At 58.8% G+C, this 18,019-nt stretch overlaps 1 protein-coding gene across 5 annotated transcripts in view; it reads left to right on the plus strand.

The window, feature by feature from the left end:
- CAPZB (capping actin protein of muscle Z-line subunit beta) overlaps window positions 1–13,347 on the plus strand; it is a 138,751-nt gene extending 125,404 nt beyond the window's left edge. For 2 of the 5 annotated variants that reach the window (XM_027521951.1, XM_027521925.1), the window contains exons 7-10: window positions 8,483–8,548; window positions 8,945–9,021; window positions 10,287–10,399; window positions 12,846–13,347. In XM_027521951.1, coding sequence (XP_027377752.1) covers window positions 8,483–8,548; window positions 8,945–9,021; window positions 10,287–10,389 — 246 coding nt within the window. In that variant the 3' untranslated portion in view covers window positions 10,390–10,399; window positions 12,846–13,347. Of the gene's footprint in view, window positions 1–8,482; window positions 8,549–8,944; window positions 9,022–10,286; window positions 10,400–12,845 lie in introns of those variants that run through there. The other 3 variants (XM_027521959.1, XM_027521933.1, XM_027521941.1) reach the window with 2 other exon arrangements.
- The last annotated feature ends 4,672 nt before the right edge of the window (window positions 13,348–18,019 follow it).

Consider the following 18,019-nt stretch of genomic DNA (forward strand, 5'->3'; position numbering starts at 1 on the left):
TCAGCCTGAACTCCATGAGGATCCCTTTTAATATCAGGAGTTTTTTTTCAGTAAGATAATTGTACTTTTAATAGCCATTGATTGTTTTATAACGTGGCGGAAATTATCATTTGGGAGCTTGGTTATTTTTGGGGGGCTTCATTGCTGCACACGGGCTTTTCCAGCTGCGGCGAGCTGGGGCGCTGCTCTTGGGGTGCACGGGCGTCCCGTGCGCCAGCCCCTCTCGCTGTGGCACGTGTCCTAGGCACTCGGGCTCCAGTCGTCGTGGCCCACGGCTTAGTAGCTCAGAGCACGTGGAGTCTTCCCGGACCAGGGATAGGGCCTGAGCACCCGACATGGCTGCGACCAGGGAAGTCCCGTAGTGACTCTTGTTTTAGTTTATTGAGTATATTTTACATCAGAGGATGATCACCAACAACACTGCAACGGTTTCTTCCGTGTGTTTCTGTGTTAGTTGCTCAGTCGTGTCCAACTCTTTACAACCCCTTGAACTGTAGCCCTCCAGGCTCCTCTGTCCATGGGGTTCTCCAGGCAAGAATACTAGAGTAGGTTGCCGTTTCCTTTTCCGGGTTTCTTCCATACCTCACCACGAATCAGCCGTAGGTGTACATAACGTCCCGTCACTCTTGACCTCCAGTTCAGTTCAGTTGCTCAGTCGTGTCTGATTCCCTGCGACCCCATGGACTGCAGCACGCCAGGCCTCCCTGTCCATCACCAACTCCCGGAGCTTACTCAAACCCATGTCCATTGAGTCGGTGATGCCGTCCAGCCATCTCATCCTCTGCCGTCCCCTTCTCCTCCCGCCCTCAGTCTTTCCCAGCGTCAGGGTCTTCTCCAATGAGTCAGCTCTCCACCTTGGTAACTCTTAACTGCATTTGTGTCACAGTCACAGAAGCGTCTCCAGGCTCTTGAACAGAAGTAGTGCAAGGCATGTCCCTGCACTGAGGGTTGGAGCCTCAGACTCTCCACGTAGAACCTGTCTGGAGCCACAGGGGGTCTCAGGGGTCCCCTTCTCTGGCCTCGGGGCAGGGCTGTCTCCAAACCCTCCCAGAACCAAGACGAGTGCTTGCTGGGCAGAGCCCATCCTTCCACAAGGAAATAGGCCCTTGCTTCCAGGAGGCACTGATGAGGCGGGGCAGTGGAACCCCCAGGCGGCTGGCTCCCCCGCCCCGCCACCCGAGGAGTGCTGGAAAATCCTAAATCCGTATCCGGAGACAGCTTCCTGCATCACTTACCGCTCTGAACTGTTTATAATTCCACCCAGTTTACAGTGACCTGGACAAATATTTAATCCCCAGCCTTCCTAATAGTTTAAATCAGAGCTGTCAGCCCACGGCCAGGGCCTGGTTCCGGCTTGCTGTGCACGGCGCCTGCTGCCAAGCCAAACGCCGGCCCGATGAGAGGCTGTCCTCAGTGCGCCGGCCTGGGCCGCGGGCCTGTGTGGGCTGCCTTGCGCTCTCGGCTCTAATGAGGAGACTCAGGCTTCTGTCATCCTTGCGGCCGGTCACATAACTCATCCGAGGCACGGTAAAGCCGGGGCTGGTTTCCAATGTAAGTAACTGCAGGAGGCGGGCCCGGGAAGCCACGAGGGTGACAGGTCTAAGTTAATGATGCGCAGCTTCTGCTCAAACGGGGAAATGAGGGCTGCGGGTTTCGCTGTTTGTCCCAGGTGGACCTTGGGGAAAACTCCTTTGCTTCTCTTGGATGGGAGGCCAGGGTGTTCCAGGAAAGCTGCGTGGATCAGTGATAGGGTGGACACGTGGGGTGGTGCGGGCTGTCTCCACAGGTCGGGTTGTGAACAGCATAGCGTCACTTAGCAGGTGAGGAAACTGGGGTTCCGGCTCTTCAGTGGTTTGCCCCGTGGTGACTTATCGAAGCGGCAGGCAGAGCTGGGATGTGGACCCAGATCTGTCCCTTAGGAGAATGAAAAAAGGCTGCGTTCCGCCACACTGCATTTTTTGGTCTTAATCTGTCCCCTGTGCCTGGCATTCGTGAGATGCTCGATAAGCACTTCCACAGATGTGAGCAGTCGGCTCAGTGTAGACAGGACGCTGCCCCGTGGGCACCCGGGGACTCTCCGTGGGCAGTGGCCGCGGGCGAGTGGGCCACACCTGCGGAGGCCCGTGGAGGGGCCAGGCCTCCCTGCGCCGCGCTCAGCCGTGCTGCCCTTTGGGTGTCTCTTGTAGGAACCAGGTTGACCACAGGAGACGCCTTCCCCGCTGGAAGCAGCGAGGAGGGCTTTAAGATTTTTAAGTAGTCGACTGATCAGATGTGTGTCTTCAAAAGGTGGCTCTGTGTGTGGAGTGGAGGCCGGGTTGGCAGGAGGGGGCCGTTGAACCCGCCCAGGAGAGGGGTGGCCAGGACCCAGTGGGGCAGCCCCAGGGGCCGGGCATCTGGCCTGTGGCTAGCGGGTCAGTGAAGGGGCCTCAGGCAGGAAATACAAGGAAGGGCAGAGGCAGGAGGAGAGGAGGGGTGGGTTAGAGAATCTCGGGGTGACACCCAAGGTGTGTGCCCTGGGCTCAGAGGCTCTTCCCTGGCTTGAGTGCCTCCATGAGGCCGCAGCTGCTGACCCTGGGTGTGTGGAGGGAGGGCCCTGCTGCCCTGGCCACGCCACAGCCACAGCGGCCTGGGCCACCCTTCCTGGGGTGACCCCAGGCCCCCCACGTTCCCGCTTCCCTCGCCTGTCTTGATTGACTGATGGCCGGGCCAGCTCCTAGTAGTGGGTGTGCAGTCTGTAGCTGGGGCATACGGGACCTAGCTCCGAGCCCAGGCGCCTGTGCTGGGAGGTCAGAGTCTTAAGTCCCTGGTGCCTGGCCCCAGCTCGGGCTTGGCGGCATTTGCCGCCCCGCCCCGTCCCCAAGGGCCCCTTTCCCTGGCTCCTCGGGCTTTGCCTCCGTGCCCTCCTTGCTCGGTGTGGACAGCGGGAGCTCGCACTGACTGTCTTTCCCCTCGGTGAGCGTGCCAGCGTGGCTGGCCCACCAGCGGTGGGAAGCTCAGACAGCGGCACCTTCCCCACCACCCGCAGCCCTGCCCGTGTGCCCGCCTCACCAAAGGGCGCCCCTTAGGGACGTGCGTCCGTGGAGGACAGAGTGGACACCGTGTTTCGGCAAGGCCCTGCAGCCCTGGGGCCGTGGGAGGCAAGTGGGGGGTGGTCCTCACAGGGGCTCTCACAGCCCGACCTTGTGGGGGCGAGGGCGGACGCTGGCCCCCGGGGCCCCGCGGGAAGGCCGCCGGCCGAGCTCCAGCACGCCCGCGAGGACGCCGCGTCGCGAGGTCACTGCTGTGTCAGAGGAGCGTGGGGAAAGGCGGGACCCCGGGTCTCTGGAAGGAAACCCATGGGCCGGGCCCTGCAGATGTGCGTTTGATTTTTTTTTTTCCCAGATTCTAAGGATTTAACAACAAAGGTGGAATGTCTCGTGGGGAGGGGAGGTGAGGCCGGTCCCTCGCCCCCCGCACGGCGTCTGCATGCAGTGAGGCTCCAGCCAGCACCCCTGCCTGCGGGTTGAGGCCGGGAAACCCGCTTCGACCCTTGCTGGGCAGTCAGGCCAGGCACTGTACTCGAGCCGGGCAGAGGCTTGTGGCCTCCCCTGCAGACGCAGGGAGGCCGGGTCCGCGCCAGGCTGGGGGTGGTTCAGGGAGGGCGTTCTCCTGGGGGAGGCCCAGCTGCAGCTGCTCCCTGTTCTCTGAGGCTCCTGGGTTTGGGGTGGAGAGGCTTCACGGTGTGGACTCTGGGGGCACCCCCGTACACGTCTGGTGACCTGGGGTGGAACGGCCCCGGCTTGGTCCAAGGGGCGAGCCAGGTCTAGGCTGCCGCCCTGTGCCGTGCCCCACCAGGAAGGTCGGGCAGGAGCGGAGTGGAGATCCAAGGGAGGGCAGGGACGGAGCCGCTTGGAATGTCTGAGCTCTGCACTGTGGTCTGGCCTTGATTTTTCCGGTAAGGAGCGTGGATGAGATTGAGCAAACTGAGAAGTCTCCGGGAAGAAAACAGGTTTTGGAATCATCCAGGCCGTCGTTCCAATCCCAGCCCAGTCTCCTTCCAGCTGTGTGACCTGGACAAACCACTTCCCTTCTCTGAAGTTCAGCATTTTCACCAGCTAGCCCATAACACCCTTTTGGAAAAACTGTTAGAGCAGAAATAAAAGCTACCTTGAGGCACGGGTTCTGCCCGATAAATAAAATAGTAGCTTTTGCTGCTGGTACCATGTACCATGTAAGCTAGGCTCTATTAAATTTTTCCTGAACTGGGCAGACAGAAGCTCCGCTGAGAGGCTGTCCAACCACTATCTTCCGGCTTGCCAGTGCGCCAGGCCCTGGTCTCCAGCCCCACGCTGATCTGGAGCCGGCCTGAGGCAAGTCCCAGGAACAGTGCAGCCATGGAGCCCGGCGCCACTCTGGGCCCGGGGCGGGTGTTGGCTCATCCCGAGTACGGCAGCAGCAAGGAGATGGAGGCCTTTCTGGGCCGAGGCCTGGCCCTGGGGCTGCAGTGTGGGAGCTGCCTGCTGGGCTGGCTTCCCACAGGGCCCCGGAGAAGCGCCGCCTGGCCCTCTGCTCACGTTTTCCCTTTTGAGGAAAACAGTCTGATTTCTAAACAGGCCCACGTCCTCCGCATCCTCCGGGGTACCGGATGGGGGTGGGCAGGCTGAGCTCTGACTTCAGACTCGGCTGGAACCACCTTGTGGAACGTCTGTGCGACCATAGCCCATAAAAATGTTTTCCTCTGGCAGCTGCTTTTATGAGATGTAATAATATCCGCGTTGCAAAAATAGTTCTGTTTTTGGTGGGTCAGCACTGCCAGCGAGCTGACCCTGACCAGGTGTGGAGGGAGTCGGCAGGGGGGCCGTGGAAACACATCCGTGTGCCAGGCCCCTGCCCCCCTTCCAGCCCACCCTCTTCCTTCCCTCCCCTGGGGCCCTGCTGGGCCTTTGCCTTGGGGTCAGATTTCTGGCCTCGAACTTCGCACGCAGCCCCTTGGGTCCTCCCGGGGAGTCAGTCTGCTCCCAAAGAAGGCTCACGCCCCTGCCCAGGCCTCTCTGACCTCTGAGAGCCTGGCAGTGCCAGACTCTCCCTTTGTTGGAAGACAGCTCTGATTCTGAAGCAGAGATGATGCCCAAGCTGCCCGACACCCGATGGGGCTTCGCTGACCCCATGGCCCTGAGCCCTTTGCCTCTGGTCCTGGCCTCAGCTTTGGGTGATTGATGCTCATTTAAGGTGGGATTCTGGTTGAGCTCACCGCCTCCGTGCTTCCCTGGGTGTGCCAGGGATCCATCATCCATGTGGAGCTGGGGAAGAGGGGAAGCTGATTTGTGGGAGGACGTAATCCACTTGGGTCAGAGCCGCAGGCCTCTGCTTGCCCAGAAGAGCAGCCCTGAGCAGCCATCAGGCCAGGCACAGGAGCCTCCTCTCCGGGGGAGGAGAGAACCCTGGTGCCAGCATGTTGGTGTCCAGATTACCTTTCAGGATTGGGTGGGCAGCCTCCGTCCTTCTCTGTGGCAGGTGGGGTTCCCAGCCCGTTCAGCACGCATGCGCTCCAGCCGTCAGGGCTGAACGCGTCTCACAGATGCTGCAGCTCTGCCCGGTGGGGGCGCTTCTCATGCTGAAATGATGAAGTTCACAAGCTTGCGCATCCCGTTTTGTGGGGACCCCTGAATCTCTGAAGATCGAGTCTCCCCGGAACCCTTGGCTAGAGTGCCTGGGGGGCTCAGGCCCCAGGGTCGGGGCGGAGCAGCAGGTCCTGCTGGCATCTTGCCCCCTCTCCAGCTCGGCCAGCCCTCCGCAGAGTGGTCTACCCAGAGCCAGGCGTCTTCCCTTTCAGAGACTTGGTGTCCTGGCTTTGGAAGGCGAGGACTTGGGTTCCAGACCTTCACTCCACTCTGGTTCCCCCCCTTCCCTGGCTTGTAGCATCATGCCACAGGGCCGCCCGTTCCTCTGGGGACCCCTCCGGGGACCCGGGGCTCCTGGCTGTGTGCGCGGGCACTGTGACAGCTCCGCCATCGCTGGAGTGCCCCGCCAGGCAGCAGGTTTCAGAGCGCGGCCACGGCCTCCCGCGTCCTTCTCCTTCCGGCCTGAGACGCCCACGTGCTTTCCCATTTCTTGGGCTCGGGGCATGCAGACCTTTGACGCAGAAGAGCGTGTCCATGGCTCTACTGAACCCAGCCGTGCCGATGGAGACGGGCCGAGAGGGGGCCCTGCAGCTCCATCAGGGAAGGGACTGGGCACACGGCCCCTGACCTGGGCACCAGGAGCAGCTTCATTTTGACCCTGAAAGGCACACGAACACTGTTCTAGCAGGCACCTCGCATTCCTGTCAAGCGAAATCACCCAAACCCACAAGTCTCTCTGCTGGACCTGTTCCCCACGTTGTTGGTGGTGAGATTAATGTCTAAGCCAAAGTACGTGGTCTGCGTTTGCCCAGCTGCACGCAGTCACGCTGGAGCAGAAGTCCAGCAGGGCTGTCGTCTGGACAGGCTCTGTGACGTCTGCCTGCCTGTTTCCTCGGGTGCATGGTGGTCCTGAGGAGGGGCAGGCAGACCGAGGCCCGAAGCTCTGTGCTCCACCGCCAACCCGTGCCTCTCTCCGGGAGTGACCCGTCCATCACCTGCACCCTTGACTCCAGTGGCGTCACCCCACAAACCCTGTGCGCCTTCCCTTAGGTCCTGCACAAACAGACGGACCCAGGGCCCGGCAGGGACTCCTGCGGGCGGCCCCGGGGAACTGGCGGGCCGTGGTCCAGCCAGGGCCGCGGCATCCTCGGTGGGAAGCTGCCGCAGGGACGCACTCTCGAGGAGCCCGCGTTCCTCAGCCCAGCGTCCCCGGCACCACCGGAAACCACAGACTCACGGCAGGTCGTGTCCACAGCCAGCCCGCGCTGGCTCCTAGAGCATCTGATTTGAAAACGCGCCGGCAGATGGCTTTTTTTTACCGGTCCCGTCAAAAGCTGTGGCCTGGATCAGCGTCAGGCCAGTGTTTTAACTTCCAACTCCAGTCTGCCTTCTGTCGCGGAAGTGGGGTCAGCCTCCACCCTCTGCAGAGTTCTGGTACCTCTGAAGCGTGCTCTAGCTTTTCAGGGAGGTCTGTGTCATGGAGTCGGATTTGTCTGACACTGAAGCCTAATCATTTTAAATGATTTGTTTCTCTCCTATCACCACCTGCTTCCAGCTCTGTCTCCCTCTTATCTGGGTCTCTTGTACCTTTCCCAGTCTAAAAATCACCCTAAAATTCATTGGTAAGAGAGGTGAGGCGACGGAGGCCTTTAGCCTCTGAACGGACCGCCGTCCGCTGCAGGTCTGCCCTGCCCTGTTCTTCCGGCTCTGAAGGTAGTTAGCCGTCCACCTTCGCTCTGCTCTTTTACTGATCTGAATTCATCCTGCGCTCTTGCCTTCCTGATCCGGCTCCTGTCTCCTCGTCCGTTTTTCGGTCGCTTCCAGAGTCTGTTTCCACAGCAGCAGTGACTGCGGTCGGGCGCCAGTCGGGTTGGACGGCATCTTGCGCTCAGTGATCCGCTCGGCGCCTGTGACTGTCACAGGCGCATCCGCCCTGAAGGGATGTGTGATCGTGGAGAGAATAAGCCCTAAACGTGGGGAGGAGTTGCGGGGAGAGCCATGGTGCCGTGTCGTGACTCAGCGTGCACATCAGGGGCCTCATTGCCTTCTCCTCCTTCCTGTCAGCCCTCAGAGGGCTCACCCCTGGGCAGAACCAACTCGATGGGCACCCCTCCTCATCGTCCCTGCAGAACGCCCATCGTCCCTGCAGAAGGGCCGTCTATATTATTAAATACTAAAGAGACACGAGTTCAAAACAGTCATTGGACAATTTGAAAACTAGCGGAGCACCTTTGAGAGAATTATTTGAGGAGAAGAAGAGGACTGAGATGAGCCACAGGAAGGCGGGAGCACAGAGCTGTGCCCCCTCGACGGGCGTGGCCTGAGGGAGGCAGGGGCTCGGCCGCCAGACGGCTAAGCGCAGGTTCTTGTGCAGCGCTTTCCTAGCCGTAGGTCGCATGTAAGAGGCCGCCTGGGTGGATGGTGCGCATCCTTTTCTGGCCACGCACTCCCCAGGAGGAGCCGCACCTTCAGCGGGAGTAGACGGAACACAGGCTGGGAAGCGGGCAGACGTTGACGTGGGCTCTGCCTTCCCCGCCTGTGTGACCTTGGGCAAGTCACCGCTTCGGCCTGAGCCTGGGGTCTCCTGTCTGACACCTGGGTTGTTGCCCGCCCCCCCCAAGCCCTCCCTCTGTAGCTGCCAGGCACAGCCGCAGCTGGCAGGCGCCTTAGAGGCTCACCTGTGACATCACGGCCCGAAGCCACACGAGTGCCCTCCCGCCATGGGCCCAGGGAGGGCTGTGCTGTGGCACCAGAGATGCCCCTGGAGACAGGCCTGTGACCCTCGTGCCGGGCTTCCCACAGCCAGGACAGCAGGTTCTGTGCACCCCGGCAGCCGCCCCCACCCGGCGCCCTGACTCAGCCGTGTTCCTGTTCCCTTGCAGATGGAGAAGGATGAGACCGTGAGTGACTGCTCTCCACACATAGCCAACATCGGGCGCCTGGTTGAGGTGAGCGGCTGCCTCCCCCAGGGCCTCCCGGGCGGCTTCCCGCCAGCTTCCAGCGGCGCGGCGCCCATTTCTGGGCCCCGCCTGGTGTCTTCCGCACCTTCTGAGCCTAGCTCAGAGCCAGAGGCCCCTCCTCTGCGGCCCCCAGAGGACTCAGTGTGGGAAGCCCTCAGCCCTGACCCCCTCCACCGAGTGCGGGTGCAGACCGGAGCCACCCCTCGGCACCGCCCCTTCCCCACACCCTCCGGAAGAAGGGGGTGCTCTGCAGAGTGTCCCCCAGCCCGCACTAACGGCAGGCCAGGCCCTGGCCGGGGGCTCCCGTGCACCCCCGTGTGGCCGCCGCGGGGACTGCAGGGTGCCGGTGGGGCAGGCGCCCCTGACTGGCCACCTCCCTTCCAGGACATGGAGAATAAAATCAGAAGTACGCTGAACGAGATCTACTTCGGGAAGACAAAGGACATCGTCAACGGGCTGAGGTAACGTACCCAGGAGCGCAGGCTATGGGACCCGGAAGATGGGGGTTGTGGGTCCGAGGTCACCGCTCAGCAGCTCCGCTGCATGGGGCCTCAGTCTCCTCTGCAAACCAGGGCCGGAGTGCCCTCCTGACAGGGTCATTAATGCAGGTTTTCGAGCTAAAGCCCCATGCGCAGGACTTGTTCCCAGGGTAGACGTGCGTGCCAGGCTCCTCCATCTGTGTCTTCTGGGGACCGTCCGCCTTCACGGCCGTGGCGCCCTTCCTCCTGCAGCCACCTGTCGGTCCCGTGGGCCGAGTCCTGCCTGAAGATTCTCCGTGTACCTGCCGGTCCTGGGGCCTGAGGACCCCCGGGTCTGACCCTAAGATGCAGCGGGGAGCATGGCCCCCAGTTGGCCAGGTTTTGGGCAGCAGAGCATCCCCCAGAGAGAGCCCCGGCCCACTGCTTTCTGCAGAGGGCCCCACCCCTGGTCCCCCACGCCTTGTTCCCGCGGTTCTTCAGCGAAGGCCAAGGGAGGTGCAGGGGCTCCCCAAGTCCTCCCGGTCACGGAGGGTGGTGGAGGCCGCGGGGGAGAGAGCCCCGGCCTTGGAGTCCCAGCCTGGGGTCTCAGGCAGCCTCTGCCACCCCGAGCTCCGTGGTCTTTGAGCAGGGACTCCTCTCGGGGGCGTCTCGCCTGTCCAGGAGCTGGGGTGGGGGGCCCGAGGCAGGGAGGATGGGGTCTGAGTCTCATCGCCATCCCACCAGTTCAGGGGCTCGCACTCTGCCCATGGCCCCCGGCCCTGCAGGCCCCCTGTGGACAGACCCCTCTAGGCCGGGCAGGGGCAGGAAGTGGCCTGGGGCGGCCCTGGTTTAAGTCCGCCCAGAGAAGACGGTTTAGTCTCTCTTTCAAACAGCTGTCAGAGTGGCGCCCACTCTGGACTCGCCTTTCTGATCCCCCATCTGTGGGGAGCCTAGTCCAGCCCCTGGGCTTTACTCCCCGGCTTACCCCACGCAGCGCTGCTCTCCTTTGGCTGTTGAGCCTGGGGCCTGGGGAGTCCTCTCTGCTCAGAGTTTCCCAGCCTGGGGCTCCTGCATCATCAGACGCACCAGACACACCTGTCGGCCTGCACCATCCCAGGCGATGGCCGGAAAACCAGGGGGAGCCGCAGAGAGCCTGCGGGCGGTGGGCGGGCCCCCGAGAACTACAGCTGCCCTCCCCCGAGCCCCACGGCCCCCGCTTCCTCCACGCAGGGCCCCTCCACGGCCCTCACTCTGCGTGCTCTCTGTAGATCTGTTGACGTTATCCCTGACAACCCCAAGTTCCTGCAGTTGCAGAGGGAGCTTTCCCAAGTGCTGACGCAGCGCCAGATCCACATCCAGCCCGATAACTAAGCTGCTCCAGGTACCCTGCCTGAGAGGCCTGAGCGCCGCCCCACTAAACAGGACTCACCAGCCCGCCGAGACCCCACCGGCCCCTTAAACACCACTAACCTGTGTCCGCCCGGCCGGGAGCCGCCCCGTAACTGCCGACTTCGCCCTGCGTAACGCCGGCCCGGGTCACGCGTGCTGTGTGTGCTTGGCACTCTGGGCAGGGCCGCGTGTGGGGCAGGCCGGCAGGCCAGGGTTGCGGTCACCCACGCCGCTCCCAGGGGCTGCCCGCTTGGCCGGAGGCTGAGGTGGCCTCTCCGTCTGCTCTGTGTGCAGCCGGAGCTTTGCCACCTTTCCACCAAGGACCCCAGAAGCTCAAGAAGATCCCTTTTCGGTGGGCAGTTGCCTGGAGTCAGCTGATCTGAGGTGTACTGCCCTGAGTCTAAGAGTCGAACACGGAGCTGGGTCTCTTAAGAGCCCTCTGTCGGTTGCTCAGTCGTGTCCGACTCTGCGACCCCGTGGATTGTAGCCTGTCAGGCTCCTCTGTCCATGGAATTCTCCAGGCAAGACTACTGGAGTGGGTAAAGATTCCCTCCTCCGGGGGTCTTGCCGACCCAGGGATGGAACCCGGCTGTCCCACATTGCAGGCAGGTTTTTAATGTCTGAGCCACCAGGGAAGCCCAGAGCGGGGCTGTAATGTCTGAGCCAGGCCTGGTGCCCCCAGACCAGGTGCCCCTGGAGCTGCCAGGACCCGCATCGCCCTCCGGCCCCGGTGAGCTGCAGCCATCCTCCTAAATGCCTCATGCTCAACAGAGGGGGATGTCTTGCTTGTGGACAACAGCCGAGAGCCACGACTTGAGCGTGTGATGAATATAGATGCACAGAAGCGGGCAGCTCCCGGAGAGGAGGCGGGAAACTGGGCTTCATATCAGGCATCTGGAGACCGAGCTGGGCAGGGCTGCAGAGCTCGGGATTAGGGGCTTCCTCCCAGGCCTGGGAGCTGGACACAGGGCCCCAACCCAAAAGAGGCTCAGGGGGCTGCTCTGCTGTGGCTGCAACCATCTGGTCTGGGTGCACGCCGGCATCGGGCCTGGGGCGTCTCCCTGCCTTTAAAAGCGCTCCATACAGTACAGTTCCCCCCAGCCCCTCCGCTTCTAGGATGGGTCTAGAATCTTCTGGACCCCTCCCCTCAGCCAGGTCCTGTTGGGACATAGGACGCCTGTGCCCCCATCCCCTGCTGCCCAGCCTGGCACCTTCTGTCTGGGACACACACACACCACCTCCTACAGACACTGGTTCCCGGTGGCTTGGCCGTGACCTTCCTGAGCGCCTTTCCCTGAACAAGCACTCTCCCCTCCCGCCTCCAGCTGCTCCAGCCTAACCTTCTGTCTCTTACCGGTCCTCCCTCTGGACATTTCTCCTTGTTGGGGCAGGGGGGGAGGGGCTGGGCACAGCCCAGGCCTGGCGTGCCCCTCCCAGAGGAGCCAGCACGCACTCAGGCCAGGGAGCCGTGGGAGCTGTCGCAGAGCAAGCACTTAGAAACGTGTGTTCTGCAGCATCAGCCAGAATGTCAGCATTTCTCACGGGAGGTTTTTAGTTGCACATAGACTCTCTGAGGGTCTTGTCTCTGCCACCCTCTTTACCTTCTTGAGGGCGCTTCCCATGGTGTTCCCAGGACTCAGTAGCCAGCATTCCACGTGGATGCTCCTGGTCCTGCCTCGTTGTACTTAAGCCACATTTGGCGCTGGCTGAGGGGTTATTGTCTGGTCTCTCCTTCCCATGCGGCTTCACGGCCAGTGCGTGTCAAGCTTGAGGTTCCTGTGGCTCCACGGTGGTCCTGCCAGGCAGCCTGCCGCCCTTGCTCTCCGCTGCCTCGAGACCGTTACAAAGGCTGTATATAGTTTAATAAGCCCCTGGTTAGCCTGTACATTGGGAAACCTTGACCAGGATCACTAAGATTGTTGCCAGGTCATTGCATTTCTCAGAGCCTCAGTTTCCTCATCTGTAAATTGGGACTAATGCTCGGACTCCTCTGTGATGCTTGTGAGAGTGAAGTGTGCTTGGGAAGCACTTACGAATGACAGATGACACAGCGCCTACAGAGCTCAGCTGTGTCTGACCTGTGTGTCGGTGCGCTCGCGTGAGCGTTTCCCCACAAATCCAGGAGTTGACCCGGAAGCCACTTGTGGTTCAGGCCGATGTGTCGTGTGCCCGGAGTCCGGTCACAGCCAGCCTGGGGCAGAGCTGGGCCGTGGCCTCCCCTGCAGGGCCCGGCCAGGTGCTGAGGGGCCAGCCTCTGGCTCTGGGCCCCTCCGCACCCCCGACCTTCCCGCACGGCTTGCAGCTCCGCTGCTGGAGGCGACGTGGGTGGAGGGGCGCCCGGCCCCCCCACCCCGGACGCACCGCATGGCAGCTCTCAGCCCCTTTTCCTTTCCTCTTCTGCCCGTTCATGACGATTCTTCCCCACCTCCACCCCACAGGTCTGTGCAGACTTTTGCAGACAAATCAAAACAAGAAGCTCTTAAGAACGACCTGGTGGAGGCTTTGAAGAGAAAGCAGCAGTGTTAAAAGCCTCTGCTTCCCACTGACCGGAGACGCCGTGCGCTGTTAGGCTCCTTTCTTAGACACTCGTTTCCTGCTCCCTCCTCGTCCCTTCCCTCCCCGACAGGTCACATAACAACTCGTCACATAACAACTCGCATCACCACCGCAGCGCCATCTCTCCCGAGAATAAACCTGGTAAAAACCTGGTAAACACCCCTGGTCTCGGAGGCCTCCTTCCCCCACCACGTTTTGCTATCACGACTTGGTATTCCCATAGAGACCGCGTTTTCTGTCCGCCCTGGCGCCACCCCCCTGCCATTTATAGGCATAAAAACACACTGTCTGTCTGCCTCCCTCCCCTCCCACCTTTTTGTTACATTGGTGTAAAAAATGTAAAACAAAAAAATTTTATGAAATAACTGTGGTGTGTGAAAGATAGAAGAAAAACTGGAAATCTGATTCCATGTGTGTTTGGGAGTTGCTTGGGGTTGGGGGCCGGGCGGGGGACGGGGACAGCTCTGGGAGAAAGGAGAGGTGGCCCTCGGCTCGCGGTGGGGGGCGGGGACTGCGGACCGCCCTGCTCTTCTGGCCAGGTGCTTTTCTGTCAATTTTTATGGAATGCAAAAGGAGTTTTTGTTTTATTTTGTTTTTTTGTAAAGCTTAAAAAAAATCTACATCTTATACTTGAGCTTCCATACTTAAAAAAAAAAGAAAGAAAAAAAAAACAAAAAAATAAATAAAAAGAAACTGGGACGCAGTTAGCCTTGTGTTCTTTCTCGCCTGCCCCACTTTCCCAGGACATGTGACTCTCTGGCTGCCCCGCTGGAGGGTTGACCCCAAGCAGGGGCGGGGGAACACGGTGGGGTGTCGGGTGGAGGGAGTGTGGAGCCCACACAGCAAATGAGCGGGGGCGGGGGGGGGGGTCCCTGCAGGACCCCAGCTGCTTCTCTGGACCCCTGCCTCTGCACAGACCCCGCCCTGCCTGTCCTGAAGAGCGTGATGGGGTGGGGCTCCCCGGCCGCATCCCCTTTCACTTCGGCAGACCTGGGCACAGGCATGACCTGTCCAGACCAGTCCCGGCTTCTCTGCACTGGGTCTGATGAGAAGGTTCCCAGATGGGGGCGCATCTCGAAATACAAAGCACCACTGAGATGGAGGCAGGGAGCCAGAGACCCTTGCGCGCAGCGCCTTTCAGGGACCTTCAGGTGGAGAAGAAGAGGGAGGTGGACAAGTGAAGGCAGGGCGCTGCCCGGCGGGTGTAGCCAGGATGGCCCCCAGGTGAGCGCTGCCCGGCGGGTGGAGCCAGGACGTCCCCCAGGTGAGCCGCCAAGCTGACACCCTCACGGCGCCTGGGGCAGAACGCCGGGCTCAGACAAGCCAGTTCACTGTTGGTAGGTGTTCAGTCCCGGGGTCAGGAGTGACACTTGAAAGCCAGAAGCTGTAACTCATGATGTATGAAGAGGCCTGATCCTACTAGTCTAGAATCTTCCGTCACTGGGAGGGCCATCGCTGCTGTTTGCTGGCGCTGAGTCAGACTGGTGTGATGAGGAACCATGGGCTCAGAGACCAGATGTCCCCAGTGAGGGGCAGCCTGAAGCAAGTGGCAGGAGAGCAGTGTGAGCCCCTGGCTGAGGGCCACCCCCAACCCTGCTCGCGCAGGGTGGGCCCCCAGCATTCTCCAGAGGGACGCTAGGCTGGGGGAGCCGTACACGGGCTGTGGGGGGTCAAGGGCTCTCTGGGTCCCCCTGCTGCGGGTGGCTGACTCCTGGGGTTCGAGGGCAGCATCGCATGCTCCCCTCCAGGGGCACCCTAGGTGCTTGCTTGGCACTTGACGGATGATGGGAGGCCGCTGAGGTGAGGGAGGGGCAGCATGAGTCTGGTCTGGGCCCGGGGCTTCCGATCTCGCCCGCCTTCTGATCTCAGCCCCGCCGGAGTCGCCGCGGTGTACCTGGCACCAGTGACGGTCTCCACTTCTAGAAGCACGAGGGCTCCAGCAGGTGACCGGGGATTCCTTGTGCACGGCCCTTCCACTGCCCTCTTGCTCCAACCTTAACAGGCCAGCCTCTCGGATGGAACCCTTCCTGAGCCCCAGATTCCAAGACTCTGTCTTCAAATCTTCATTCATTCAGATCCTGGAGCAAGCAGCCGCTGTGCTGCAGGGTAGGCCCGAGGGGACCCTTCCGCCTGGAGGGTATCCCAGGCCTGTGGACTTGCTCTGGGCTCCTCTGCGCTGCCGCCCCCTCCCCGCAGCCCTGGGGGGCCGGGGCAGCCTTTGCTCCAAGCCCTCAGCACTGGCAGAGGCAGGCAGCCCGCCCCAGGGTAGCCGGCCCCCTCGGCCCCCTCGCTCACCCTGCTCCCCTGGCTGGTGCCTCCGAGAGGGGACCTTTGTCTTCTCCTGACCAGTGATAGTTGCTTGTTACTTTAAGTATCTATAGCAAAATCTTACAAGACAGTATGTCTCACTCCAAACAGTATTATTAAACATGATAAATTACATATTAATTACAGAAGTTCAATATCATAAATTAAAAGGTGCCATCATTTTTTCTCAATGTAACTAAAACCTGTAAAACTTTCAGCAGGAAATCCAGATTATACTTAATCACACCACGTCAAGTCGATACTTCAGACAAAACTCCTATTTCACAACAGGTATTTTGCGTGAGAGCTTTCTTATTAATTCTGCAAGTTGCTTTTCAGCTGTTCACAAAACAGGTGGTCTGTTGGTATTCTTTTAAAATTCATTGTTGAAATTTTTTCTTGTTTTATAAAAAGTTTGGACATAATTCCTGTCACTTCAACTCTAATTAGCTTCTAAAAAGATGGGAATTTCAGAATACAAATAGTTTTATATAAACTCATAATTTAAAGAAGTTTTCTGAAAGATATTTAAGTGTGGGGCAGTATTTTAAACATTTTTGTTTGAATTCCCTACTCTTATTTTCTTTAAAATAGTAATTTAAAATATTCAAATAATAAAATATTACTTCATGAACACACTCATGACCATTCTCTACTTTCCTTGTGAATGACTAAGTGATCTCTTGTGTGTGTGTGTACATGTGTGTGCATACACGTGTATGTGTGTGTACCTCTGACAAGTCTAATGAATGAAATCCTTTACTCCTCCACACACCTAACTGACCACCCATTCCCCATGCATATTGGACATAGGTTATTTTGTAGTAACTATGTGTGAGGAGCAGTGTTGCAAGATACATTTTCATGACCCATAACTTGCCATTCAAGTTGTAAAAATAGCTGACATGATATTTATTCAGATAGATTTACTGAGATATAATTCACATTCACCTCACCCATTTAGTGTTCAAATGCAGGGACTTCCCTGGCGAGCCAGCGTTTAGGACTCCACACATCCTCTGCAGGGGACACAGTTTTGATCCCTGGTCAGTGGAGAAGTCAATGGCATCCCACTCCAGCACTCTTGCCTGGAAAATCCCATGGACGGAGGAGCCTGGTAGGCTGCAGTCCATGGGGTCGCTAAGGGTCGGACACGACTGAACGACTTCACTTTCACTTTTCACTTTCATGCATTGGAGAAGGAAATGGCAACCCACTCCAGTGTTCTTGCCTGGAGAATCCCAGGGACAGGGGAGCCTGGTGGCCTGCCGTCTATGGGGTCGCACAGTTGGACACGACTGAAGTGACTTAGCAGCAGGGAAGTAAGATCCCACATGCTGCTTGGCATAGCCGTAAAAAATAAAGTGTAGAAATCCATATGTTTAATGGAATCACTCTACTGTACACCTTAAACTAACACATTTTTAAATCAATTATACTTAGATAAGGAGGTTCCCTGGTGGCTCAGTAAAGAGTTTGCCTGCAGTGCATAAGACCTGGGTTTGATCCCTGGATCGGGAAGACCCCCTGGAGAAGGGAATGGCAACCCACTCCAGTATGCTTGCCTGGAGACTTCCACGGACAGAGGAGCCTGGTGGGCTACAGTCGATGGGGTCACAAAGAGTCAGACACCACAGAGAGACTAACACTTTCATACTTAAATAAAATTTAAATAGTTAAATATATACAAAATAAACTGTACAAATCCCACAGCTGTGTGACGGTCACGTGCCCCTCTCTGTCTGACCAAGGCTCCTTGAGGGACTGTGTTTCAGGCATTCGCTTCACTCATTAGTTCACCACGGTCCTGGGGGCATGATGGTCACAGGGGAGATTGGTATACGGTCTGGTGGAGGTAGGAGAATACTTGCCAACAAGTCTCTTGAGCGCTCACGTGCACTGGGTGCAGAGCCTCTGGTGGGTGGCTGTGTCAGGGGTGGCACGGGGCTGGGGGACAGATTCGTAGTTATCCTCGGGATTGAGTTAATCACAGCACAAGGCATTCCCCACTCCCTTGTTCAGTCGCTCAGTTGTGTCCAACTCTGCGACCCCATGGACTGCAGCACGCCAGGCCTCCCTGTCCATCACCATCTCCTAGAGCTTGCTCAGACTCATGTCCATCAAGTCGGTGATGCCATCCAACCACCTCATCCTCTGTCGTCCCCGTCTCCTCCTGCCTTCAATCTTTCCCAGCATCAGGGGCTTTTCCAATGAGTCGGGTCTTCGCATCAGGTGGCCAAAGTACTGGAACTTCAGCTTCAGCATCAGTCCTTCCACTAAGTATTTCCTTTAGGATTGACTGGTTTGATCTCCTTGCTGTCCAAGGGACTCTCAAGAGTCTTCTCCAACACCGGAGTTCAAAAGCATCAATTCTTCAGCACTCAACATATATGGTCCAATTCTCACATCCATACATGACTATTGAAAAAACCATAGTTTTGACTTGACTAACATTTGTTGGCAAAGTAATGTCTCTACTTTTTAATATGCTGTCTAGGTTGGTCATAGCTTTTCTTCCAAGGAGCAAAAGTCCTTTAATTTCATGACTGCAGTCACCACCTGCAGTGATTTTGGAGCCCAAGTAAATTCTTTCACTGTCTCCGTTGTTTCCCCAACTATTTGCCACGGGACTGGATTTCATGATCTTAGCTTTTGAATGTTGAGTTGTAAGCCAGCTTTTTCCTCTTTCACCTTCATCAAGTGGCTCTTTAGCTCCTCCCCACTCCCTGCCATGGGGCTCACGCTAACT

The sequence above is a fragment of the Bos indicus x Bos taurus genome, chromosome 2 (assembly GCF_003369695.1).
Source record: "Bos indicus x Bos taurus breed Angus x Brahman F1 hybrid chromosome 2, Bos_hybrid_MaternalHap_v2.0, whole genome shotgun sequence".
Taxonomy (NCBI): Eukaryota; Metazoa; Chordata; class Mammalia; order Artiodactyla; family Bovidae; genus Bos; species Bos indicus x Bos taurus.